The 27,751-nt window shown below is 34.4% G+C and overlaps 2 protein-coding genes across 6 annotated transcripts in view; one reads left to right on the plus strand and one right to left on the minus strand.

The window, feature by feature from the left end:
• Positions 1-22,493, minus strand: part of LOC136031412 (uncharacterized) — an 89,871-nt gene extending 67,378 nt beyond the window's left edge. Inside the window, exons 1-2 of one of the 5 annotated variants that reach the window (XM_065710968.1) lie at positions 22,430-22,493; positions 3,983-4,095 (exon numbers count right to left, since the gene is read on the minus strand). In XM_065710968.1, coding sequence (XP_065567040.1) covers positions 3,983-4,095; positions 22,430-22,445 — 129 coding nt within the window. In that variant the 5' untranslated portion in view covers positions 22,446-22,493. Of the gene's footprint in view, positions 1-3,982; positions 4,096-7,367; positions 7,540-16,460; positions 16,737-22,429 lie in introns of those variants that run through there. The other 4 variants (XM_065710964.1, XM_065710966.1, XM_065710965.1 and 1 more) reach the window with 4 other exon arrangements.
• Positions 22,494-27,520: 5,027 nt separating this feature from the next.
• LOC136031413 (O-glucosyltransferase rumi homolog) overlaps positions 27,521-27,751 on the plus strand; it is a gene marked incomplete in the record, with an annotated part of 141,857 nt that continues 141,626 nt past the window's right edge. The window contains 1 exon segment of the mRNA XM_065710969.1: positions 27,521-27,545.

Below are 27,751 nucleotides of genomic sequence, written 5' to 3' on the forward strand. Positions count from 1 at the left end.
ATGCTTTTCGTTCGTCTTTTGGTCTTTCAGGGCTTCCACGCGGAATCTGAAGAGTTTTTGCTTTGATTTAACAACGACCTTTAATCTTAGACGAAAGGATGATATGAGGAGACTGTGATTAGAGTTGAAGTACTGCCGAATAGAGTCACCTGTGAACGAAGATTTCCACCGGTTGGATACCTGTATGTAGTCTATCATTTCGGCAGTCCTTACATCAGGCCATAATCAAGTGACTTTCTTCTTTCGCTGGTGCTTGACAATATGCTTGTAAAAAAGAGGTCGTTGTCTCGGTAAAATATAATGAGTCGCTCTCCTCTGCTCTTGATCTACCCGGTTCTAAAGTTGCCAGAATGCAAAGCAAAAACTTAAACGAATACAAATTGGAATATCTTAGTTTCCGCTTTTGTCATTTCACAAGATGAGGCTGTGAAATTTCACAAGAGAGGTTGTTGAACTTGCATTTGGGTCAGATCATCATCCACATTTCTGAGACAGATACCTCTGAAAAAGATATTTTCTTGGCATTTTCGTCAGCAAAAAACCAACTCCTTGTCTGTGTATTCTATCTTGTCTGCCACAGAGTAGAAGGGTTGCATCCCCTATTATTGCATCTTTGCTATTATTTTTGGGTGAGTCTTCAAAGAACCAGTGATATTCCACTTGTTTTTGTTTGCTTTGCGGAGGAGCATGTCTTTCTTTCCTGATTTTGCAAGTGTCTGAAGGTTCAATGTTCCGATTTTCGTTATAAGTCTTGTACATAAAACCGGTCTAGCGTCCGATTTCGGCAGACTGGTCACATGTTGTCTAAACAGAATTATAGCCCTCTTAGCTGTCAACATATTGGTTGCCCCAGATATGATAGCTTGTTCCTTGTTTTCCTCGAACACAGTAATTTGTTCTTCAGTTTCCAGGACGCAGTAGCCCAAGTTCGTGATCTCATTAATTACCCAATCGTAATTTATAAAGAGAAAATTTTTCTTGGCTGAAATTCGAAGCAACGGCAAGCCAATTCTCTCTGCTTCTAGCCGGGATCATTGAAATACTCATCAAAGTCTTCCGCTCGTTTTAATTGTCCTTGCAGAGAGTATAATCCCACTTCGCGTCCATACATCACCAAGTAAATTATCCGATTAATGAGGGTGAGTTTTGATGTCTTTGGGATATGTCCACTTGTCATTGGGCCAAGACAGATTGCTATCAGAGGGACTCAACTCTTCTTCTGTCTGTATTTATCGCAAAAGCAGGGGCGCAACAGCTATTCACAATCCCTAGAGACTGTATCCCCACTGGTCCAAGCCTTCTGATTTGATATTCGAAGTTATCCCAAATATCCAAATGACTTTTCCTGATCAACCACCTGGGGACACACTTTAGTTGCTAAAAGATGTACCTGAGTAGTTTGCTTACCTGAAAAGTTATTTAGCAAGTGATATCAGGCTCAAGATATCACGATTCTTTCAGAGTTTTCAACCACAAGTCAGCTTTTGACATTGTATTTATTAGCTTTATTAATTTATTACATATTAATGAAGCTGAATATTAAGAATTCAAGTAGCAAAGTTCAGGTTTACTAAATTGAACAAAAGATATTTGCTAAGCCTGACAGCACTGGATTTGGGCCAGTCAAACCATAATCAGAATTTGGCAACTTGTATCAAGCTCAAGATTTGACTTTTAGGCTGCATCACAATTCTGCATTTCTTTCAGAATTTCAACCACAAGTCAGTTTCTGCCTTTACTTTAATTAGCTTTATTAAAAGGTACTGTTTAATCTTGAGAAATTAGCCCAGCCTATAAATTCATTAGGGAGTAAGTTTCACAAAATTCTGTATTTCTAAAAAAAATCATGTCCCTTTTCAAAATTACTCTGAGAAGCCAAATGTTTTTCAACATTCTTTTTTTTGTAAAATTCGGAGCACTCGCTGAAATCTTTCCAGAGTAGAGAAAAAAAGGGGGAGTCATCAGAAAAAAGCTGCGTCTTCCTGAATTTTACCTAAATCTTGCAACTTTTAAATCTTGATATTTAAACTTGGAAAGTATGAAGTCATATTCTGAATAGAATGAATCTTGAAAAATAATATTGCAAAACTAGGATCTAAAAGGCAACTGACAGATATTCACAAATCTCAAATCACTGATTTTGAGGTACAAAAAAAACACATTCTACCAGTATAATAAACCAAATCACTAAAGGGGGGGGGGATTTTATTTATACACTGTCCGCCTAAATTTGTCAGATAATGAATCAAAAGGTAAAATCCATTTGTCTATTTCTTTGAATCAACTGAGTTTAAATGAATTAACTCAGTATTATTAAAACCACATATAACACATTCATTGGATCTTAGTTCCTTTTTTTTTCTTTTTTTATACCAAAACCAATTGAGGTCTAATAGGTCCTCCCTGTGGATGATTTTTAAGAGGTCAGATGAATCACTTCCATCACAGAGGTCTAACAGATTATGAGCATCCAATGCCATAACCACATCTGTTGTCCAAGGTAAGTATATGAAAGCCACCGGCTTCAAGTAATAGTGCGGCAGATACATAGATTTGAATGCCCCTTCATTAAGAGATTGAGTCTGGTGCCAACCAAAAAAAGCCACAGACTACCTGTTACACTCCATCAATTTCGATTGGGATTTGGTGTCCACTTCTACTGTATATGCTGGCGATAAGCATTTAGACCCTCCTTCTGCCTTCTCCCTCAAAAAGACCTTATCTATCCTTGAAGCTGAAAAAGCATTACTAGGACATTAATTGAGAGATTTCGGTGAAGGATCAAGCACCTATTTTAGATATCCATAAAGCCTAAATTTATGTAAACCCTCAACCTTACTCCAATGGTACCGAGATTGGTCTTGGATTTCCATTGAGCAGAGCCATAGCATTGGTGGTAGCTTCTCATCAAGGTAGATAGAGATTCAGCTGCCTACTCTACAACATTTGCCGATAAACCATAGTTGGGAAACCCCAACCACTCATACCACATAAAGCCCAGATCCTGTTTGTGACCTAAACAGGCGTAACAAGGAAACCACTCTGTCTTCACACAATATTGTGCCTATTCTAGTCGACATCCTGATGACAAGAATTACTCCCGCTCCTCCTATTACCCATAGGGATATGATCAATTATAAACCCTAAAAACATAAATAAGACATTTCTTACCTCCCCCCCCCCTCATGCCCTGTCTCTCCAGCAAGAAAGTAAAACTATTTCCAGGTTCCCAAATTACTAACAAAACGCTAACTCGTAATTTCTACAAAGTTTGGATAAAATTCAACCACCTGTGCTGGCAGACGTCTAAATACTCAAATTTAACGACCCCCTACTTCAGCAGAAAAGTAGAGAAAAAAAGGAGGAGTCATCCGAAAAAAGATGCGTCTTCCTGAATTTTACCTAAATCTTGCAACTTTTAAATCTTGATATTTAAACTTGGAAAGTATGAAGTGATATTCTGAATAGAATGAATATTGAAAAATAATATTGCAAAACTAGGATCTAAAAGGCAACTGAAACATATTCGCAAATCTCAAATCACCGATTTTGAGCTACAAAAAAAAACACATTGCACTGTATAATAAACCAAATCACTAAAGGGGGGGATTTTATTTATACACTGTCCAATTAAATTTGTCAGATAATGAATCAAATGGTAAAATCCATCTGTCTATTTCTTTGAATTAACTGATTTTAAATGAATTAACTCAGTATTATTAAAACCACAGATAAGACATTCTTTGGATCACAGTTCTTTTTTTTATTTTTGGTCATTTTTACTACTCAATGATTTTATGGATTGATCATCTCTATTGTTATAAGCTTGATTCCTATTTAATTACTTAAGTTTTTAATCTCATTAAGAAAATACCAGAAGATACATCTATTTTGAAAATACTAGTGAAGACCTTTATGTAAAATAGCAGCAACTTCAAACTGATTGAAATTAGGCTCAGAGAGTATAGCTTAACTAACTTACTCTAGATGCTTCACGCTCACTTTTTCTTAGTGTTTTGGAACAAGGTCCGTCGTTTTCAATTCCATCTTTAAGAACTATCTTCAAATTAACCTTGGCCATTGATGGTAAACCTACTAGAAAAAGATTTTTTTTAAGTTTGTTTTATTTGAAAACTGAATATAAACTTTGCTAAGATGACCCTAATAAGTATAGGCCTATATGTGAATTTACCTTGACAAGTAAGCATATCACAGATCTATTGTTAAAAGTGACAAAAACACTTTCAGGTGGCAGTAAAAATTGTCTGGACATGATAATGGTCTATTCCCACTATGATGCTACTAAGAGTGATAAACTAAGAAATTTTAGTTCCTTAATTACATAGAATGTAGTTTGAATAAATTTAAAGCATACAATCATTAGCAAGAAACAAATCACATCACAACCAGGGGCGTAATTTTCTATGGGGGGAGGCAACTGTCCCTTCTGGACCCAAGTTTGTTCCCAGATCTCAGTCCCCCCCCTCTCAGCTGAAATTTAATTTCTGCAAAAAATCTTGTCAAAACCAAGATAAGCATGCATAATTCAAATATCCAGAGAAACAGGTCAGTTTTCTTTAGTATATCTTAGTCTTTATGGTAATGCACAGGTCATTTTTCAGTTTACATTGTCATTTCCACTTGATTTGGGATGATTTGCTTCAACTTTGCCCCTCCCCCAAGATTTTTGCACAATTACACCACTGATCATAACCAGCTTCGAAGTCCCATTATCAGACCTTCGCCCCTAGACAATGAATTATTTTTAAAATAAATAAAACAAAATACAACTCATTATTTGTTTTATTTGGGCATAATCAAATTCTATACCTAACAATGCACAATAAAAAAAACTCAAAGGAACCACTCAATAAAGAGGAAAATATTGGCCTAAAATGCACACTTTTATCATTTGAAAAACCATGCAACCAAGAAACTTTTGCTTTAGATGAAGAGCTTGCTGCAGTAGACTTGCTCAAAAGCTTCCTGCAGTCAAGTAAATGGATTGTTATAAAACTAACAATGAAAGTTCTTAAAGTTAATTTTAAGAACCAATTTCCTATAGTTGTGAATAAAATGAAATCAAAAGATTACACTCGTAATCGTTCAATGTTTTAAAAGTTTTATTTAGCTATCAATTTTCAATAGTTCTGAATAAAAAAAGGTAATCATGTGGGTGTGATGTCAATTGGGGTGGAGCATTTCTTCCCCTAAATTTTTGAGAATAGCATTTTTTTTTCATTGAAAATATCTTTTTCATAGCAAATTGAAAAAAGTCGTCTTCCCCCCATATATTTTGGAAAAGAACGTTTTGTCTATCCCCCTCCTAATTGTAGTGAAGTGGTGCTGTTAATCATGAGTGATGAGAATAGTATTTTTAGAGGTGTTCATGTAGTGGAACACTATCCAACCAAATTCCCACATAACTCAACCTCTGTTTGACTAAATGTCCATTCACCAGTGGCATAATTTACTATCAAGCAGGGGGGAGGCAACTACCCCCCTTGGGTCAGTTTTGTGGCAACTAAATTTAACATCCCCATCTCCAAAAAACAACAGATCTCTCTCTAAAGTACTCTTGGAAAGTGGCTGTTTTATACCAGCATTTGTTGACACTGAATATTGCCATTGTGGGCAATGGAGGGCCTTAAACTTGGAGGCTGAAGCATCCAAACTTTGGCCCATTTGCCAAAACTTTCAAGATCTTACCGCACTGAGGCCACAACTTGCAGACACTACACCTGTCACTACTGTTGATGCTACACCTGTCAACAGTACCACTTTTGAGATGTCACTGTACAAGCTAGGTTAGTTTATAATTTTTTTTTAAGCAGTTTTAATGTACATATTGAAGAGTGTGGGTCCAAAAACAGTATTTTCAGGCATTCTACTTATGACCTCTGCTATTTTGAAGTAACAAACCATAGCATTCTCACTAAAGACTCTGACCTTCAGCTTTCTTATCTTCAAGAAGAAGATAGAAGAAGAAGAAGAAACTTTATCAAACAGTTCAGCAAGTCCAGCAGGACCGTATTCACTAGGAGCTCTTCATGAAGGAACTTGGCTATATAATTGGGTGAGTTGATCAAATCTGTTTCAACCAATTTGCCTCATCTGAATCCATGTTGGTGTTTTGATGAGAGGTTATTTTTGATCAGATGTCTGAAGATGGCTGCATTTATAGCACCTTCTAAGATTTTTCCAGCAGCAGAGGTGATACTGAATGGCCAATAATTGGAAGCTTTGCCCTCGTCTCCTCCTTTATGTATTGGGATTATACAAGCTACATTTCAGTTTATTGGTATAACTCTGGTGTCAATAGACTTTTTTAGAAGAGCTTTGTCAGTGGCAGTACTAATTGGGAAAGAGCTGCTTTTAAAAGTTGTGGATGTATGCCATTGGGCCCAATATATTTATTTGGGTTGAATTTTTTAAGTTGAAATTTGAGTTCAGCCTTGTCAACCATTACAGGAGATATTTGACAATTCATTTTGCAACATCATGAATTTGAGAGGGATTATTATTGGGGGATGTAAATATTGAAGTAAATTGGTGGCCCAAGGCACCTGCAATTTTTAAGGTCGTTTGACTGGCTTCCATGAGAAACCAGCTCAGTAATGTGTCTACAAGGTTTATATGATTGAGGCATATTTCCAGAACTCCTTGGAGTTCTATGTATTGAAGAATCTTTTCTGTTTCAGTTTTGTGGTAACTGCCAGTATATTTAAATAATAGTTCATTTATATAAAAAAAAACTTCTGTCTTGATGTCTTTAAGCTAAATAAACTTTATTCTTTTTAATATAAATATTTTTAAGTATGATTTCTTTTAATGAGTTCTTTAAAGTTTCTAAATAACAAAAATAATTTTTCCTTGAGATATAAAATTGTACAAAACTTCTTCATTATAAGATGTGACATGAATCCTACACCTATGTCCAGTGAAACTAGTTACTATGTAAGATGGAAAAAAACAACAACATGATATCAATCATGAAACATAATTGTTGGCATACAGAGGGGTGATGGTTGTGTAAGCCACAAGACTCTTTATACCTCCAAAGTTCTGTATTGGTGTGTTTAAACAAAATAAAGTTTGTTCTTTTTCAAAATAATTTCTATATTTTTAAATATTATTTCTTTTAATGAACTCTTTAAAGTTTCTAAATAAAAGAAAATTATTTTTCCTTAAAATAAGGTACTGTACAAAACTTCTTAATTACAAGATGTGCCTGAATTCTACTCCCATCTTCAATAAAACTAATTTCTATGTAAGATATAAAAAAAGCATGTTATTGTAATTAATAATTCATAAGCATGATATCATTATCATGAAACATGCTTGTTGGCATAGGCAGGGGTAATTACCTTAAATCACAGCTTGGAGCAATATAAGGATTTTCTATCCTTGTGATGCTAGTGGTTGCATGAGCCACAACATACTGCACAACCCTAAGGATATCTAACCATAATCATGCACACAGAGTATCAAACGATAGTACAAAGTTTAGGTGTGAGGCAGCCAATCTTAAATATCAAAATTAGGTTTAGTTTCACATCATCTATTAATGTGATATTTTTAATATTCCAAAGGAAATAACGATTACAAATATCTACTAAAAATAACAGTAAGTATTTCTGCTAAAAATTCAAACAATGTTGGTAATATAGACAAAAAAAATTATGCACATTGCTCCTGAGCACTGTTTGTTGTGATTAATGCTAAATTTCTAGAGTTCATTCAATGCTCTCGTCAGTTCATTCAATGCTCTCGTCAGAGTAAGACGCATTTTAAGACCTCTGTGTGGATTTATGTGAAAAATATTATTTCATGATCTTTTGGATACTCATTCAATACTGAAAACATTATTTCAATAACTGTTGGATATTTAGTGAATACGCATTAATATTTGGATATCAGTACAATTTTAATGTACAATGGGACGTAAAAGGAAAAATCCGAAACGAGAAGGTACGAATATTTCATTAGACACCTCAGATGATAGCTCTAGCTCGAAACCGGAAATATCAATACTAGCTGCAGATTTTAAGCAAATTCTTGAAATCGTAAAAGAAAATGGCAATAAATTAGACAGCTTATGCAATCAATTAGGTACTCTTACTACAAGGGTCGATAATCTGGATAATGAACATTCGGCTCTTAAAAATAAGATGGTTAATAGTGAATCGAAAATTGGAAAAATTGAAAATGATACGTCCTGCCTCAATTTGCAATTAAAAATTTGTACCAATGAATTAATAAAATTAAAAAGAAAAAATGAAGATTCAATGTGTCGGATTGTGAAATTGGAAGCCGCCAAGTTAGAAAATAATATCATCATATGGAATGCAGTTTGTGAGGATATTGATAACGCTAAAGCTTAATTTTCAGAAGTTGTTCGCCATGGATTGAAATTGCCTGAAGTAAATTTTACAATCTCGCAATATGACAGAAATCGTAAATTCTTAAAGGTGACACTAAATAAAAAAGACGACAAGTTTTCTATTATAAAAAATGCCAGCAAGCTGAAGGACAAGACATTTCATGGAAATAATAGCAACTTGTTTATTAGTGATGATGTGCCAGCCGAAATTCGTAAAATACGTAAGCTGATTTTAGCGAAACGGGATAAATTGCGGAAGATTCCTAGATATGAGGCATGGATATCAAAGGGGATTCAGACAAACTTGTTTGTGAAAAGACCTGACGGCTCAATTACAAAATATTCATTTAGTGATAGCATACCAGAGGTTGACGACTTTCCAAACGTCCAAGGACATGTAGGCCTACATCATAGTTTTCCAAGTGATGTTTCAGTGAAATAAAATCATATCGTCTAATAGTAAAGCACCCTGTTAGTATGTTTTAAAATATACAAGTAGGAAGCGTTTAACCATGTTTTGTCTCGTATTTATTTGTTTTTTAGTTATCTTCTCACTAATTTTTGTTGCTCTATATATTTATTACGATTCTTCTCTTTAGTCATCTATTTCTTTATGTTTTTTTAATGCTTTTTCTGAAGCACACAGGGGTCTTTATGAATAGCGGTAGAATATTGAAAGAATTTGTCTTAGAATGAAGACATTTCTCTTTTCTTTTCTTAGTTGTTTCTGTGTGAGTTACCTTTTATTTTTGTTTGTTGGGCGCATGGGTCGTGGTGTGGTTATTCTTGACATGGTGGTAATATTTGATAATGGATAGAGATAGTGATGGAATTCCATCATCAAGGTTAAAAGAATTTGAGTGAGATTCTCTTTTGTTTCAGTCAGTTTTCCAAAATATTGTACCTAGTGATAATGAGGATAATAGCAGCATATTAAATATACCAAAAAATCAATATTTATTTTTGAATGGATTGGCAAAGAAAAATTCTAGAACAAGGAGGATATCGTTTTGGAATTGCTGGGGCTGGAGGACTGCAAGGGATACAATTGACACTTTTCTATCGACATCAGATACGGACATATTCGGTTTATGCGAAACTTTTTTAGATGAATTTTCAATTGAAAGTATTCATGTTGATGGTTATCAATTGTTTCATGTTGGAAGGAGTATGCAAAAGAAAGGTGGTCTTGGTGTCTTAATTAAAAGTTGCATACCAGCCCGTGCGAGACTAGAATTTTTGCCGATGAATATTGAAATGTTATTTGAATCTTGTGTTGTCGAATGTTTTTTTCCAAATAATGAGAAGATTCTAATCGCAGTTATTTACTGTAGTCCGTCAGCTAGTCAGATGAAGTTTAGGAATTGTTTTGAAAAATTCATGGATAAATTAGCTAGTCTTAATACATCTTATCTAGTTATGGGAGATTTTAATATTGACTTAATGAACCTTGTTTCTTCTAATCAGAATAGACTGGATAGTAACACTTTGAAGTTTTTAGAATGTCTGCTATCTCATGGATTATATCCTGTATGTCTTGTACCATCCAGAATAACTGATACGTCATATTCACTAACTGATAATATTTTTTCACCTGAAAGTGCTGTTAGTACATATGTCATTCCTGATGATTCATCTGATCACTGCAAACTTATGGCTGATTTTTTGCGATATTTCCCGTATAATGAAAATAAGTCAACAAAGCGAAGAGACTTTGGGGAAAGAAATTTGTTAAATTTGAGAGAAGCACTAGGTGATGTAGGGTGGAGTTCAGTAATTGATGAAATGGATCCGGATCAATCCTTAGATAACTTTTATAATATATTGACTGAGAAGCTTGATAAATTTTGCCCGTATAGATATCTGAAAGGGAAGAGGAATACACCAAGAAAACCATGGGTAAATGCATCACTTTTGAGGTCTATTAATGAAAAAAATCGCTTATATAAAATTCAAATGAAGTATCCCACTGAAATAAATATAATACGTTTTAAAAACTATAAGAATCTGTTAGTAAGGATTCTTAGAGAAAATGAAGGAGTGTATTATGAAAATTCATTTAAAAATTCTGATTCTCCTCGAAAAACTTGGAATTTAATTAAGGAGAAAATTGGAAAAAATAAAAAGCTATCATATCCTGAGGTATTAATTAATACAAATGGTGTAGAAATTAGAGAACCGCAAGATGTTGCTAATATGTTTAGTGATTATTTTGCTGATGTGGTCAAGCGATTGTTTCAGCAGGAATAGATTTGTCCCCTTAGGTCACATAAAGAATATTTACCCCCCCAATGAATCTACAAGCATATTTCTGGTCCCTGTTAGTTTTGCTGAATTTCATAAGATTATCAAAAATATAAAAAATGGTAATTTAGTGGGACATGATGAATTATCAGCAAATTTGTTAAAGAGTATTGCCGGAGTTATTTTTGAACCATTTATCCACATTTTCAATTTGAGTATCAATTCAGGTATATTTCCTAGTAGATGGAAAATTGCCCGAGTAATTCCGTTGTATAAACAAGGCGATAAATCTGTTGTAAGTAATTATCGTCCAACTGCAATCTTATCGCCATTATCTAAAGTGTTTGAAAAAATTTTAAAAGAAATAAAATAAATTTCTTTACCAAATATCAATTTGGATTTAGGGCAAACCGTTCGACAGAACAAGCAGTTGCAGCTCTTTTATTGGAAATAAATGATTGTATAGATGATGATTTCCATGTGGCTACTGTTTTCTATGATATAAAAAAGCATTTGACACTTTAAATCATGAAATTCTTCTTGACAAAATGATAAATTCCGGCATAAGAGGGAAAGGATTGCAAATTATTAAATCATACCTATGCGGACGCAAAATCACAGTAAATGTCGGTGGAAAAATGACTAATTTAAAAAGTCTTATTGATATTGGTGTCCCCCAAGGCTCAGTATTAGGTCCACTTTTATTTTTTATCTATATTAATGATCTTCCCCAAGGTTTGCATGAGAATATTAGCAATGCAGTTCTATTTGCAGATGATACAGCTATAACAGTTAAAGCTAGGGATTCATTGACATTGATCGAAAATCTGACTATAAGTGTTACCTCAGTTAATCGAATGGTTTGTTTCTAATAAACTAGTACCAAATTTTAAGAAAACTAATTTTATGGTTTTTGGTCGTTCAAAACGTTCCACTCGAGAGATTTCTTGTGAGGAGCTACAGGTTGGTGATCAAAAAATTTGTAGGGTCCAATCATATCGTTATTTAGGAGTTTTTCTTGATCCCCTTTTGTCATTTCATAATCATATTGAGTATTTAAGATTAAAACTTACGCAAAATATTGGGTCAATGTACCGTGTGAAGAATATTTTTCCTTTTACCATTTTAAAAATAATTTACCACTCTCTAATTACTTCTTATTTTAATTATTGCTCAGTTGTATATCTTAATACATTTTGGAAGTATATAAAACCTTTACAGGTACTACAAAATAGGGCAATAAAAATACTTGGAAATTTCTTACATTGACCTTCAAAACTTGAAAATGTTTCGGAAACTAAAACATTATTCCTCTTCTTAAATTTGTTGGATTTAAATGATATACGAATATTAAATACTTCCATATGGCATTTTCAAATCCGAAATTCTAAAAATTATTTCTATGACAAATCTCTGTTAATCTTACTTCCTCGTTCGGATTGTCGGAGGTCTAGGATGTATCAAATTCCTTTTGTAAGCTCTGAAAGGTCAAGGTTTTCGATTAGATACCAAATACCCTTCATTGCTAACAATCATAAGCTGAATGATAAAATTCTGTTTGATCCATCCCAAAAATCTCAGCTAAATTTAAAAAAGCAAACATTAAAGATTGTTTGCTAAAATTTTGATTATTCACCATTGATGATGGAAATTTAAATTATTTGATCTTCTTATTTGTGTGTTTGTTTTTGTGTCCCTGTGTCTGGGATGGCCTCCCACGCCCCTCCTGCCTGATATTTATATATTTACTTACCTTTTATGAGTTTTTTTTTCTATTTTATGTGTCTTCTACCGTATTATATTTTGAAATAATTATTACGATGAGATGTTGATGTTTTTTCTTATGTTTTTGCACTGTCCCAGCCTTACGAGCTCTGCTCTCTGTTGGGGCATAATATTGTTTGTGTATTTTTTGAGTTGAATAAAGAAAAAGTTGAAGTTAAAGTTGAAGTCATCATAAGTAAAAAAGTCAAAACTACATTTGCAGTTGAAGGAAGTGCAACCCTAGAGACAATTTTATCTACAAAACAGTGACCCATTTTACAAGGAAAGAATTATTCTCAGGAATCAGAGGCATCAATTTAAAATGTCTGATTCTAAATAAGAAAACGACAATTATCTTATCATCTCTGTTCTGGAACAAACTCCCAGAGTTGGCACAAAACTGCTGCTTGTTTAGCATATTCAAAAAGAATGTTAAAGAATTACTAGTTAATAATGGAGTTTTTTTCTAAGGTTTCTCCTTGAGTTGGTTTTGTATTGGTTTGGGGTGTTGCTTAGAACATGAGTTATATGAGGTGTATTGATTGCTTGATTTCAAACATGTGCTACACCCCTGCCTAGCTTGTGATTTTAGAGGTGAAAGATTGGACTTAGTTTTTTCCACATTTTACTGTGTGTTTTTTTTTCTCTTCTGTTCTTTCATGGACCTTACAGGGAAGTCTATATTGATACTGTTTTTGCAGCAAATTAATTGGAGAATAAACAAACTCAGCACTCTGAACCTTCTACTAAGTTAGAAATCAGTCTGATGATTCTGGCAAAAAAGGAAAATCAAGACAATACTTAAGCACATTTACATCTTGGGTGACTTTTAAGCAATAGTCAAAAAGTCCTCATAATATGAGACATTTCTGCTGATAATCTTAGTTTTAAGAAGGCTTTAGCTAAGTAGAGAGTCTTCAGGTTCAACACCCAGGGTTATGGTAAATAGCTTTCTTGATAAACTTTGGTAAAATTCTAGACAAGCTATTTTTTGCTATCTTGGAAGGGGGTTAGGTTAAGAATTTAAGACTTTCAGGGATAGATCTACAGATTAAGGTAGGTCCCATGAAGGCATTTTGTAGTCCCAACTCTACTTGGGACCTTTAAAAATGTTTGTGTTATAAAAGTCAAACCTTGCAAATTAGATCCTCAGCTTAAATAAAGTACAAAAAAAGTATTTTTTAGCTCAACAACTTTTCTCAATCCCAATTTATGATGTTTCAAAGATCTGCAAATGTATTTCCTAAATTTAGAATATAACTCAATGATGTTGCTTAAAATTTTACTCAAATAGCAGCAATTACATTTTCAGAACTAAAAACAGAGAAAAAAAAATTGAAAACTGAAAATTAAGGCATACTACTGTTTTATCAAAATTCCAGCAGGCAGAGACCTGTTAATTAGGCAAATTTTTAAGACATGGATATCAAAAGAGATTAAAACCAGGACAAGATTTAATCTATGGTGCCCCTAAGGCAGACACAGATTTATGGAGAAATACCCAAAAATTCAGGGATAGTGGATGCCCTGAACAGAAGGAAAGTGATGAGTGAAAAGCCAAAAGTAATGCAAGAGAGAGGTGATACTAAACTCTCAGCTGCCATTCTTGGGAGACATTTGACAGTTTATAAGTGGCTACAGAATTCCTGTGTTGTTTCAAAATCACTTTTCTGTGAATAGACGGCACACAAGCAAATTACACCTGACACTTTGACACTAAATCACACAAGTCTAGTTTTCCTTAAGAAAGAACTTTCAGTATTTTTTTTTCACCCCTGGGCCTATGCATAAATCCTGGCCTGGATGACATATTAGCTTGGCAACACCTTTCCAGAGTATGTTTTAAATTATTCCCCAAGGGATTCTTTTAAGCTCTTATCTCTACTCCTTTCTGATTTCCAAGGCTTAGAAAATTCCATATATAGATCTTACCTCTCTTAACTTTAGAAAACAACAACATGTTTGTTTTAATTTTGATCTAAATGTACTTTTCCTTAAACTCTTATGATCTGAATAAGTGTTTCTCATCAGCCATTTATATACCAAAGAAGATTATAGATTAATAGTTGTTGACTAAGTTTCTGGCACATATAAGCATTGCAAATTTTTAGTCTATAATTTTTTGTAGGCTAAATGGGTATTGAAATAAAAGCTAATTTTATGTTTCTACTTAATGAAAGTAACTATAATTTAAGATTATTAGGTATATATTTAAATTATCAGAGGCCTATTCAGAAAGCTAAGAAACATACTTACCATTAGAATCAGAATTTCCCCCTGAAACCAAATATGACATTTGTTTCAGTTAATGTTAATGTTAACAGACTCTTCTTTTAGCTAAGAAACAAACTTACCTCTATAGTTAGAATTGTATCCTGAATCTAGGTTTAGCATTTATTTGCATTAGAAATGGACTCTACTCTATACCAATTTTATTTATTTATTTATTAATACCAAATACGGAAAGCTTTCAAGCTTGTCACATAAACATAATAAATAGAAATTATGACAATACTGACAACATAATACACACATACAAATCAATGAAAATAACAACTACAGCAAACACTGACAAATAATACTATAAATTACTTAAAAATGATTTACTTTGAAAATTTGTTTCTGCTAGTTTTGTTTTGAATCTGTTAATGTCATCTGTTAGAAATGTTTTGGGTGGAAGGTCATTCCATGGCTTCCATACCCTACTGTAAAATGAATGTTGGCCTATTTTCCTTTTTGAAAGTGAGGGGTACAATTTAGAAGGGGGAGTTAATTTCCAATGCAAATGCATGTTGAAATTTGGATTCAGGATACAATTTTGACTATAGAGGTAAGTGTGAACTTTAACCCCCCCCCCCATCTAGCCGATTTGCAAATATATACCCTGAATTTGTATATGTAGAGGTGGAAAAAATGATCATTTCTGATGCAAATATATATTAAATTTGGATTCAGGATGTAATTCTGACAATAGAGGTAAGTTTATTTCTTAGCCACCTGAATACTCTGTTAATACAAACACTACCCTTTGTTTACTTTGCAAACTTCAATTTTAAGCCCTGTAAAGACCATCAAAGATGATATTTTTTCTCTTATTTTAGACATAGCTTATAGTTAGCATCCAAGGTTAGGTTAAAATTAAATTTTCCACAGAAACAAACATCTTATTTGGAAAAGGACAAAATTCTGATCCTAGAGGAAGGCTAAGTTTGTTTCTTAGCTTTCTGAATACTCTGTTAACCTAGATATTTACCTATTAGGCTATTGTTTTTTATTTAGGTTGCATGTTGACTCCAAAATACTTACAACCATTCAATTAGCCTAATGTTCATTTTAACAGTAGCAGAAACTCACAAAAATGTAGGGACAAATTTTTCAAAGCCTAAGAGAGTATTTTTGTAGGTATAATTCTTTTCTGACTACTTTTGCTATCTTGGAAAGGGGTTAGGTTAGGAAAATGATACTTTCAGGGATAGTTCTACAGGCTAAAATATGTCCAAAAAGGTATTCTGAAGTCATACCTCCACCTCTTCTCTCTCTAAGGGTCCTGAAATTTGCTTATATGACAGGTCTATAACCTATTGAAATTTGGACAAAACAGTGTTTTGACAAAATATACCTTAATTTTCAGGTTCTTTTGTCTGCTTGACAGTTTTCTTTTCTCTGGCTTTAGTTCTGAAGATGCAGATTCCTGTTATTTAAGTAGAATTTTAATCTATATCAATGTTGTTTTTTTTTCAAAGTTTAAGAAATGTATTTGCATATCTTTAAAACCTTACAAAGGGGGGTTGAGCAAAGTTGAGAAGCTGAAAACAATTTTGCTGTAGGCTACTCCATTTAAGCAGAAGATCTATTTTGCAAGGTTTCACTTTAATAACACACAGATTTTTGAAGGTCATCAAATGTCACAACCTTCTACAAGGAGAAGGATAGAAGGACTCGAGGCAGGTGCTTCAAAATATCTTCAGGGACATAGCCTACTTTAGCCATTAGACCCATCCCTAAAGGCTTCATTTTCCGGACCTAATCACTTTCCAAGCTACCCAAAAGTAGCGAAGTAGAATTTTACTTTTATTCCATGGAAATATCCAAGAAAGGAACTTTTTCAAGGAGAATGCCTAAAAAAGAAGACTGTCCAAAATGAGTTTAAAACCAATGTTGTTGAAGTTGAAGTTGAAGTTGAAGGAATTATGCTCTCCTCTGTTTACCACTTAAGAGCCTTCTTTGTAGAATCTGGAACTCCAATAACTGATTTCAAAGTCTAAAGTCTTGGTGGATTTCTTCTAAGTACTTTGTAACAAGTTGAAGTATCTGCACTTTGTCTTCTGATGTAGTGAGACCACCCAGAATATGATATACACTTGGCTTAATGCTTCTTACACGAAAAAATTCCACTATTTCCTTCCTTTCATTCGCATATCTATCACACTCGAGAAGTAAATGCTCAATAGTTTCTTCAACGTCACAAAATTCACATCTTTCTGAAGCTCCTTCAAACCTTGCTTTATAACTTCGAACCCCAGCATGACCAGATCTGAGTCTAAATACGATTCTTGATTGCCATCTATTCAAAAATTTATATATTACAACTTCTATCTTGCGCCTCTCCTTTGTAGTTACAAACAAATTTCCTGATAAGTTCAGGTTATCCTGGAAGCTTTGATCGCGGATTGTTTTAATCATTTGCTCTATTTGAGTTGCAATTCTTGGAGTAGGAACATCCAACTCACTCTGACCTTCTAGTGCGGCAGTTTTGGCTTCTCTATCTACTCTCTCATTCCCTTTAATTCCCACATGGGCGGGAACCCACTGAAACGAAATCTTCCTTCTTTTTAACATCCCTAACAATTTTTGGTAGCAAGCCACTATTTCTCTTGATGGATCTCTAGACTTTCCAAAATTTTTTAATGCTTCCAAGACACTCATTGAGTCAGAACATATCAGAATGTCCTCATGGTCTTCCATACTTTCTGCAAACTCCAATGCTTTCAAAATGGCATATGCTTCAGCAACAAACACTGATACCTCAGGGTACAATTTATATTTTCTGACAACTTTCATTTTTGGAATCCAAAATGCAGCACCTACGGCTGTAGGGCTCTCCAACTTCGAACCGTCAGTATATATTTCAATGTAATTTTTATACTTGTCGTTTAGCATTATTTTGAGTTCCATGTCCATATCACGTTCTTTTGTAGGAAATAATAGATTGCATTTTGGCTCGATTATTTCCCAAGGAGCAATATCAGGAACTTCACATATGCTTAAAAATTCTGAAGTTTTTAAATTTACATCTTTGGATGCTGAAATTTCTGAAGCCTTTTCCCAAAAATTAAGTTGATTTCTAACCTTCTTTGGATTCTTGGTGCATGCTCTTCCTGTCTTTATGATCCGTGATTTCACAGGATTATTTTTACCCGCGAGCAATATTCTTCTAATGTATCTCAAAAAGGCTATGTTTCTTCTCGATTCAAGGTCTTCTAAGCCACTTTCCGATAGTAAAAAGGGAATTGGAGTCGTACTTCTACCTCCGTAAGCAGTTCTGATAGCTGAGTTTTGCAAGACATCCAGCTTACTCAAAAGTGATGGACTAGCAGATCCATATATCACCACAGCGTATTCTAATTTAGCTCGAATGTATTTTACATAAAAATCCAATAGCAGATCAGGGTGTAAACCATACATGGCAGCTGTAATTCCCTTTAAAATGTTCAGACGTTTCATGCAAGCGGTCTTTAATGATTGTACATGGCTATTCCAGCTTAACTGCTTATCAATAACGCATCCCAGTATCTTTGATTCATTGACATATTCTATAGGTTGCCCATATATATGAAGCAATGGGGGTACCAGTATCTTTTTTCTTGTGAATATCATAGCTTTAGTTTTATCAGGTGAGAATCTAAGGTCAATATCATCTGCCCATCTTTGCAGCTGTTCCAAAACAGACTCCATAATCATGTGAATCTCTTCCATAGAGCGGCCCAACACCCAGACATTGTTATCGTCTGCAAATATACAGCCTTTTTCAGCACTCTCTTCTATTGGGATATTATATTCTCCAATATTGTAGAGGTCCGGCCCCAAGGCAGACCCTTGGGGGACGCCTCGCTTAATTTCTACTATAACATCTGATAGTTCACCCTTAACTCTGACTTTGATGGTCCTCTGCTTCATATAATCTTCAACAAATGCAATTAAACTTCCCTTAAAACCAGCTTCAATTAGACCAGACAAAATTTGTCTATGGACTATATTGTTGAATGCACCTTCAACGTCTAACATAACCAATAACATTATCCAATTGTTTTGCATTGCGTAAAGTGCGTCCTGCTTTATGCAATTAAGGCAGTCAATAGTGCTCCTCTTCCGTCTGAAGCCACATTGAATATCCTTCAGCAATTTCCTTCTTTCAATCTCAAAATTAAGCCTTTTCTTGACAATCCTTTCATAAACCTTGCCTAAAACAGGCAAAAGTGATATCATTCGGTGATTTTCTAATTTGGATAGATCTTTGCCACCTTTTGGTATCATAACAGCTTCAGCATACTTCCATACTGTAGGAAATTTGCCTTGAGACCAGGCAAGGTTCAATATATCTAGTAGAGCTGAGGTCCAATTTGGTGGTAATGATCTAACAAAATGCGGATGAATAAGATCAGGGCCTGGAGAGGTAAGTGGTAAACCCTGGATTATATCTTCAAGCTCTTTGAGTGTGAAAGGCTGGTTATATTCTTCCTTTCCACCTTGAGAGGAGAGAAATTTAATTTTCCTTTTAATCCTTTGGCTTTTGACATCGTTAGGATCTGCCTTTCCAATGGATTTAATTAAATGGGTGGCACCAGCATTTGCTTTCTCTTTGTCTTCTACCAGTGCTTTATCTTCAAATATTAAAGGTGGGTTCTGTCTAGGGGCGGGCATCTTGTTTGATATACTCTTAATGAACTGATAGACCTTGCTTGCTGGCTTTCTAAAGTCTAATGATGCTAAAAACAAATTCCAGGCTTCTCTTTTGGACTTTAACACAATTCTTTTAAAACTTGCATAAGCTTTTTTATATTCAATAAAATCTGAGAGAGAATTATATCTTCTGTACAGCATGCGTTTTTGGCAGACCTCTTTCTTTGCATTCAGACACTCCTCATTCCACCAAGCAGACTTTTTTCTTTTTGAAAATCCAACGGGACCAAATGGTACTATTTCTTTAGCTGTGCAAACAAGATGGTCTTGAAATGCTTCTATTTTCTTATCTATTTCTGCTTCCCCCTCAATAACAGCTCTGATATTGACATCCTTCAGCTTAGCAGTTAGATCATCCCAATTGACATTTCCAGTTCTGAACTTATCTCTTCTTTCATTAATTCCAGTAGGATATTTACTGCCTATTTCCACAATCACTGGGTTATGATCACTATGGAGAACAAGGTCCTGTAAAATGTCAACAACTAATGAGCAGGAAATTCTTGGGTTAGCCATAACCAAATCGATGGTTGTAGAGTCTCCTGTTTGAGGATTTATTCTGGTAGGTAATCCTTTAGGAGTTGACAGAATCATATTGGTAGATAGGAGTGTAGCTTCAATACTCCTACCTGATTTATTTATCACATTACATCTGCACCATAAATTACTATGGGCATTAAAATCTCCTAAAATGATGATATCATCTGAATTTGGTATTTGTTGATAAACTTCCTCTATTATTTGGCCAATTATTCCATTAGATCCTGAAGGGTTGTATATATTAACAATATACAATCCCTTTCCTCCTGGTAGAACTAGCTTAACCGCCATCAATTCTATCCTGTCCCCCACTTCTTCATCCAATTCTAATTCAATTTCAGTAAAATGAAAATTCTGTTTGATTCCAATCAACACTCCTCCTTTACTGGTGTGGATTCTGTCTTGTCTGATCACATTGTACCCATGGAATTCTGGTTTTATATGGGGCTTTAACCAAGTCTCCTGAATACAAAATATATCAATTTTATTTTCTAGGCAACTCATGAGAAACAAATCCTTCTTTTCTTTCATAACTGAACATGCATTCCAAGAAATTATTCTCATGTTCATGGTTGTGTTGGTGCAGCTGACCCTATCATCATCTCTACTTGGCACACATCAGCAATATCTTTCATTTCTAATTTGCATATTTTCATTGTTTCTACAAAGTTACAATGCTTCTTGATTTTTTCATCTAGTGAGAGAGATCCAATATTCAACATGTCTTGGGATAATAGCAGTCCTACTACAATTGTTTTAGTAGTATTCCTGACAATTTCATCTCTTAACTGACTCATTGTTCTATTGACAATGATGGACTCTGGTTTTAGCGTTCTAGAAGCTTCATTTTGCACTATCTGTGCATAACTTTTATATGCTACTCTGGCTCTACTATATCCCATCTGATACTTTTCTGCTACCATTAATATTTCCCTGTTTTCCCTTCTAACAGGACAAGCTGAGGATGTAGTTGAATGTCTACCCTTGCAATTAGCACAACAGTACTGCCTAGCTGGATCATTAATTTCTTTGTCTTTCAATGAGCATTCTTTTGAAAAATGATTGCCTGAGCATCTCAGGCAGGTAAATTCTTTTGCTCTGCAGTCTTTCTGTAAGTGTCCATAACGTTGGCATTTATAGCATTGCAACACCCTTCGATTATATATAAAAACTTCTTTTTTTCTTCCTGAACACCACACATTTGGGGGAAGAAATGGGCTCTCAAATTCCACCAATACAGAATAGCTGTTCTCCAGCTTTTTATCTTCACGATTATATCTTTTTTGGCGCAACACTTCAATTATTGGGAATGGTGAGTCAATGCTTTCTTTAATTTGTTCATCAGACAGGTATAAAGGAATTCCTTTGATGATGCCCCTGCATGTTTTTGGCTTTCTTGCTGTCCTAACAGATACATTTGCAACTCTATCTATCTGCATACATTCCTTGGCATCTTCATCATTTTGTAGGAACATAATCATTTTTGTTCTATCATGATTTATCTCAAATTCAAATTTTTTAATCTTGGTCTTTTCCTTCAGAAACTTTGAAATCTCATAATCACCGCTAAACTTTTCATTGATATTGTTCACTTGAAGCATGACTTGATTGTTAAAGATTTCTTGTTCTGGAATTTCCACCTGTGCTTTAGTGTGAGCTCTGATCTCTTGCTTTCTAGACTGTCTCACATCTGAAGTACCTGGTGATGCATTACACCACTTTTGTTTTTGTGTGTGGTTTGAAATGTCCATAAGGCCCTCAGCCACAGCTGGATTTATAACTTCATTAAGGTCACTTTCACATTCATTCAGTGGATCTTCATCTTGAGGAAGAACCTCAAATTTGTTATGAGTTGGTATATTTGCATATACATTAGGAAATTGTGGCATTTGCTTTGGGACTTTTAGCATGGTTCTTGTTTGATTGTCCTTTTGGTAAATATTTTGCAGGTTGGGAATCATTCTAGGCATCTGTCCCTGGTTTGGAGTACCTGTTGCATATTGAATACTTGTGCCTGGGGCAGTTTGATTACTGGTTGACTGATTAGTCATATAAACTGGAAAAGGATAAAAAGGAACTTGCATGTTATGATTAACAAACTGACTTACTGGTAGTGTTAGAGGAATAGGTGATAGATTGTTCTGGTACATGCCCACTGGCAATGTCTCTTGGTTTGATGGTAAGCTGTTCTGAAGTATAGGCTGCATGACATTCTGTTGGTTCATGAGGAAAGAAGGGCTTAATGCTTCAAGTTCACTAGGTCCATTAACATTCATGGCTGGTGAGAGAAGAATTTGTCCAGGATCCATATCAGACCCTTTTTAGGTGCCTTAGCACCTGTTCCTCCTCACTTTAATAGCTCACTAGTACTCTTTTAATACACCATACAATCAAGTTTCTCAAATTCTCACTAAACAAAATAAGTCTATAAGATAATTTTAATACCACCTCAGCAACTCTTCATATTTCCAAATAGGCTAATTCTTCTAAAGTTAAAAGAAAGCATTCACGCTTTTTCAGATTCAAATTTTCCCCTACCTAGTTTTGTGCCCATGCCTTTAAAACCAATGGAAGTCTTGATTACTTGTTTTCAAAATCAAATTTCAGCGTTGCCAAAGCATTACAATAACTGTATATTAATTTAGTATAGCCAATTTGTATAAGTTGGTTCATACACTTTAAAAGCAATAAATAATTTTCAATTTTCCTTCTAATGAACATCTATGTTTATCCAGAGGGAACATGGATAAGAATTATCAAGGGGAAACACGCCGGCTCCCAAGGTTTGCATGGAAAGAGTGGTCGTATAAGGCTTGGAAAGGGCTCATTCAATTAGAGATCGAAAGTTTCAGAGCCCTTTTTAAGATTCAAAGGAGATCAAAAGGTAACTATTTCTCTCCATCAATCTTTTCTCATTGTTGTTGGGAGGGGATAGATGCTTCAAAGGGTTCATTTTAACGCCATAATAGCCTAACTCTCATTGAGCTTTTCAGGTAAATACAGAAATAGTTTTAAGGAAGGGGAGTAGAAACTGATAATTTATTCCACTTAATTTTATGCAGCTGTCCCGGATGCCAGACCCCACAGCTGGGGTGTTGCAAAATTTGATCAAATTTTCATTTTGATTCAGCTTTTTTGCTTATATGTCAGTCTCGAGGGGGAACTGTAATTAATTATTCCTCGTGCACCACCAAACCTAAGAACGGCTCTGTTTTTTTTTACCGACAATGTTACCAAGTTAAGCGATGCTTTTCACGCGATGAATTTTCTCTTCAACTGATATTACCTTTATTCATTCATTTATTTAAATGGCTTTTTTTAACCCAAGCGACATTGTTTTTTTGAGCATTAATTTTTAAGTTTATTCTCGTATCATAGACTATAAAACTTCTGAGAATTCATTTATTTTGCTGACATCTACTATGCTCAAAGAATCTACATAATCGAAGTCTGTGAAAGCTTTACCCTCCCATTGGATATAGGGTGTCGCATTGTTGGGGTTTAATGCAGGGCTCTTCAAAATATTTCGCATGAACAAAAAAATGACACAACCCTCCGTAATTGCTGATTCCAAACCGACTTCTTTGGTTGCTTATACTATACCACATAGTAACCGAAGAACAATATTTTAAAAAAGCTGTCAAGTGAGGAACGTTAAATATTATTTTAAAAAATCTTAATAATAGGATTATTGTAAAAAAAATATTCACATGAATAAAAAAAGCCTGAAATCCCACAAAAATGGTGCTGGATCGAAAAAAATGCTTCATTTAAATCAAACTAGCCGAAAACACCAGTAGGAAAAATACAGTCTACCATTTTTACCAAAAATAAAAATTTCTTTTTCGCATTGGAGGCAGTGATGTGTCTCCTTTCTTTGATTTCATTTTTTCCCAAAATGATGGCAATATGATTCGATCAAAAATGTTGATTACTATTTATCCAGATATAGTAATAGTTACCTGTGATAATTTTTACTTTATATTTATAATGAGTTAAATGTATTTCGCCTTAGCATTTTGGAATATACTCCAAAAGCCTTGGGCGACTGTAATAGTCAACTGCATTGGCTATACGTAGGCAGCTTGGTGCTACAGTTAATTGTTTTAGGTTTTAGTAGTTGTGGAATAAATCTATTGTTTTGACACAACATTTATTATTTCTTTCCGTAATTACATATCGCTGTTGTACTGAATTTTCCAAATAAGTTTTAGTTTCCAAATGTTTGTCACTTGAAAAATGTTCTACGTTAGCTAGATCCTAACAAAATCTAGTATTTAAGTTAAGTCTATTTTTTCTAGTTTACTCTATCATAAGTTACAGCCCCTATAACAACTTTGGCATAAAAGATAAAGTAAAGACTGATCCTCCAATTTTTTGAATGGGTGAGTAGAATCAGAGGCGTCATTTGGGGGGGGGGGGGGGGTCAGGGGTGGGCAAATGCCCACCCCAGATTTTTTAGGGGGCCCGAGCTTCCACCACAAAGGGCCCTTTGCCGGACATAATAATCCATTATGTCCAACATAATCCATTCTGTCCAATTGATTTGAAATTAATGCATGCCTATTACTTTCACCGACGTATTGTTTACTTAAATAAGAAAGTTTCTCACTGAGGAGGGCCAGCCTTTAGTCTGGTTGAATTTTCCACTTTCAGTTTAATCACTTAAACTCGTTGATTATGATCTTTGATGTTATAATTAATCTTAGAGGTCAGTGTGGCTGAGTTCCACATCTGGTTACAGTACATTTTCATGCAACACACGGGTGCTGAAAATGAGTTTTTACTTAGAATATTCGATCGATGTGCTGCCAAAACTCGCATTTTTTCTTACGTGAAAGTTAGGGGGGGCCAAAATGGAGGTCATTCCCACCCCGAGATTTGGCCCAAATGGTGCCTCTGAGTAGAATAAAACACTTAGTAAGGGGAGTTATTACTTATGTAAAGGGGAGTTTATTGACTATATTATTCAACTTTATTTTAAAGCTAGTTTCTTGTGAAATAAAAAAGTATGTTGAAATATTCCACGGTTTTCTAATGAAACTGGCATGAGGTAATAACTGACAAAAAAAACTTGCAATGTTTGAAAGAACAAAGCTTAATCGAACATAACTGAGTACAGAAAGGTAAAAGGTGCGGCAATAAAATTCGTTGAAGTTACTACATCCTTCGTTACAAAAATCCTTCACTCTTCCTTTTTACCTTACCTGGATTCCTCAGAGTAGCCATTTTGAGCAAAATCGACATAGCTTGAGCTTAGAGAGTTGGATCACTGACACCCGTAGCTACTTAAGAATGTGTATTACCGTAAGCTTACAAAACTTGCGGTGACTGAGATTACACAGTCTCACCACTTTCCACCACGTCAAGCAAATAGATTCGATTCACTAAGGTTTTAATTCCCGTCCTGAAAGGCATTATTGATCGTCTAGCGTTCTATTCATAAGCTGGGTTGGCCATAAGAACACAAAATTGCAAATTTAGTGTGCCGACCATTTACTTAGAATGACTAACTGATTAATTTCATTAAATGATTTTATTGAAAACGTTGAGTCACTCTCAGAAAAGAATTTGTTTCAATTGAAAAAACGTGTTCGATTGACACTATAGATCATAACTATGAATTTTAAAAATAAAAACAAATTTTATTTACCGGATTGAGAAAAAATCATTTCCCAGAAAGTTCAAAAATATCAAAATTTAAACCAACATATGAATGTTTAAAAGGTAAAAACTGATTACCAATTTTCATTTTCAAATTCAGAAAAGCAATTTGGATACTGCTCATTTTTAGCTACCATTCTACCTGATCTCATTTTACCTTTTAGCTGAGGATCTGACAAAAAATCCTTTTGGATTTTACAAAAAATAATTAAGTTTATACTAGATTAGAAATAGGGTTGTGAATTTGACAATCTTAACAAGAATATGATTGTTGGACTAAGATAGTTGCGCTAGGTTCTGATAGAAATCAAAACCTGTAACGAGCGTTTTAATAGATGTTGAATTTGATTACGAGATTCTTATTCTGAGTCTGCTGATTGTGAATTGAACTAGTCTATATTTGGAGGTTTGCATACACTATTTTGTCATTATATATTTATATAATTATTTGTAAACTATATTTTACATGTATTTATAAGGTTTTAGCTGATAAGATAGACCAATAATTTTACTAGAAATTGCATAGATCCAATTTTAGAACTTTATGACTATAAAGCACTGCTTGATGGACTTGTACATGATATTAGATCTGTCGCTGTTATTATTTTTATATTGAGGACAGGTCATGTTAAAACTCCTCAGTTTTACAGAAATGGGGGAGAGTTAGGGGTTGTCTTAATTGGTGTAATAATGTGTAATCAGGCGTAGCGTAATAACTCTTTTCTTTGGAGCGAGCTGTAAAACGCGAATAGTTCTATTAATGCATAATAAGGGAGAATAGATCTCGAATCTATTTTTGCTTATGCAGAGCCAATCAGATCCTTTTGAATGATTCTGCAGCGAGCCGAGCAAAGTAAAGGAAGATTGAAAATTATTCTACTTGTGCAAAAGAGAGAGATGGATTCCTAGAACAACAAGTCATATATGCTTTGGGAATTGTTTATAGAATCTGTTAAAGAAAAGAGAATGCTGTATAAAAAATCTGATAAATTGTATAGAAACAGGGAAGCTGTCAAATACTCATGGGCAGCTATTGGTGCTCAGATGGAGATATCTGGATATGAAAGAATGACAGGTGAGTTGAATTCTTCACATCTTGGTCAAACTTGGCTTATTTCAGCACATATTTAGGCATAAAAGTGATTACTCACACTAGACTCAAGAAAAGGCAGCTTTTTTAATTGAAATTAGAAAAAAGGAATTTACTACATTTACTGAATTTTGAATATCATTGTTTTAAAATCAGGATATAGATTAGAATGAAACAGCAGTCTTAGTTAAGTTACAGAAAATGAATATTATATCTGTGGGTCTGTTATATCTGTAACTAAAATAGTCGGCCAAGATTATGCTCTGTTTGAGTATTGTGACATTACCCTATAATATATTTTACTGTGATATATCAGTTAAAATGGTGATCAGTTGTCCAACTGCTGTGTATCTTATTCTAGTAAGTCTCTACTATGGGTAGATTCATTAAACTGAGTTGAACCTTTAATCACAATGGGACACTGGCTTATGCAGACTTGACTTGAAAGGTATTCCTAGTAAACATAATGATGTATTAACTACATTAACTTATATTTTATTGTATTGACCTTTTTATCTAATTTTTTATTTTAGCTTTATTTAAATCTGAATATGTTTCTTTTCACAGATATTTTAAGCAATATTATCAGAATAGGGGTGTAATATTCATACTAGTGCCAGTGATTTAGGCAAGAAGACTCTGTACAACGTCCTAGAACTCTCCAAAGATATCTTAAGGGTTGACGTGGCCTGTGCCAAAATTTTACTTGTGTGTTTTTCAAAGTGACGTTCCCCAGTTCCAAAAATTCCAGTGACGTCGCTTCATAAGCCCAAATTTCAAAAGAGAACCGCATGTATACGAGCGGTTGATTCGCTCAAACGCCAAGTAAACAACAACTACAACATCAACTAGTTAGTTCAATTTTGAAAATTTGCCTCATGACTAGAATAGGCAGCATAGAAAAGGCCTTTTTTCGCGTCAGCCAAAGAGACTGTTTGAGCTCAACTACTCGGTGTGGTTGAGCTCAACCGCTGTTTTTACGTGAAACAGTGACAAACCAGGTTGTCATGAAAAGTGATTTTGCGTAAAACAATTGACTGGTTGAACTCTAATTTAACCAGAACTGTCATTGTTTTTAACCGTAGGGTTCTACCATTCATAATTGT

The sequence above is a fragment of the Artemia franciscana genome, chromosome 9, assembly GCF_032884065.1.
Source record: "Artemia franciscana chromosome 9, ASM3288406v1, whole genome shotgun sequence".
Taxonomy (NCBI): domain Eukaryota; kingdom Metazoa; phylum Arthropoda; class Branchiopoda; order Anostraca; family Artemiidae; genus Artemia; species Artemia franciscana.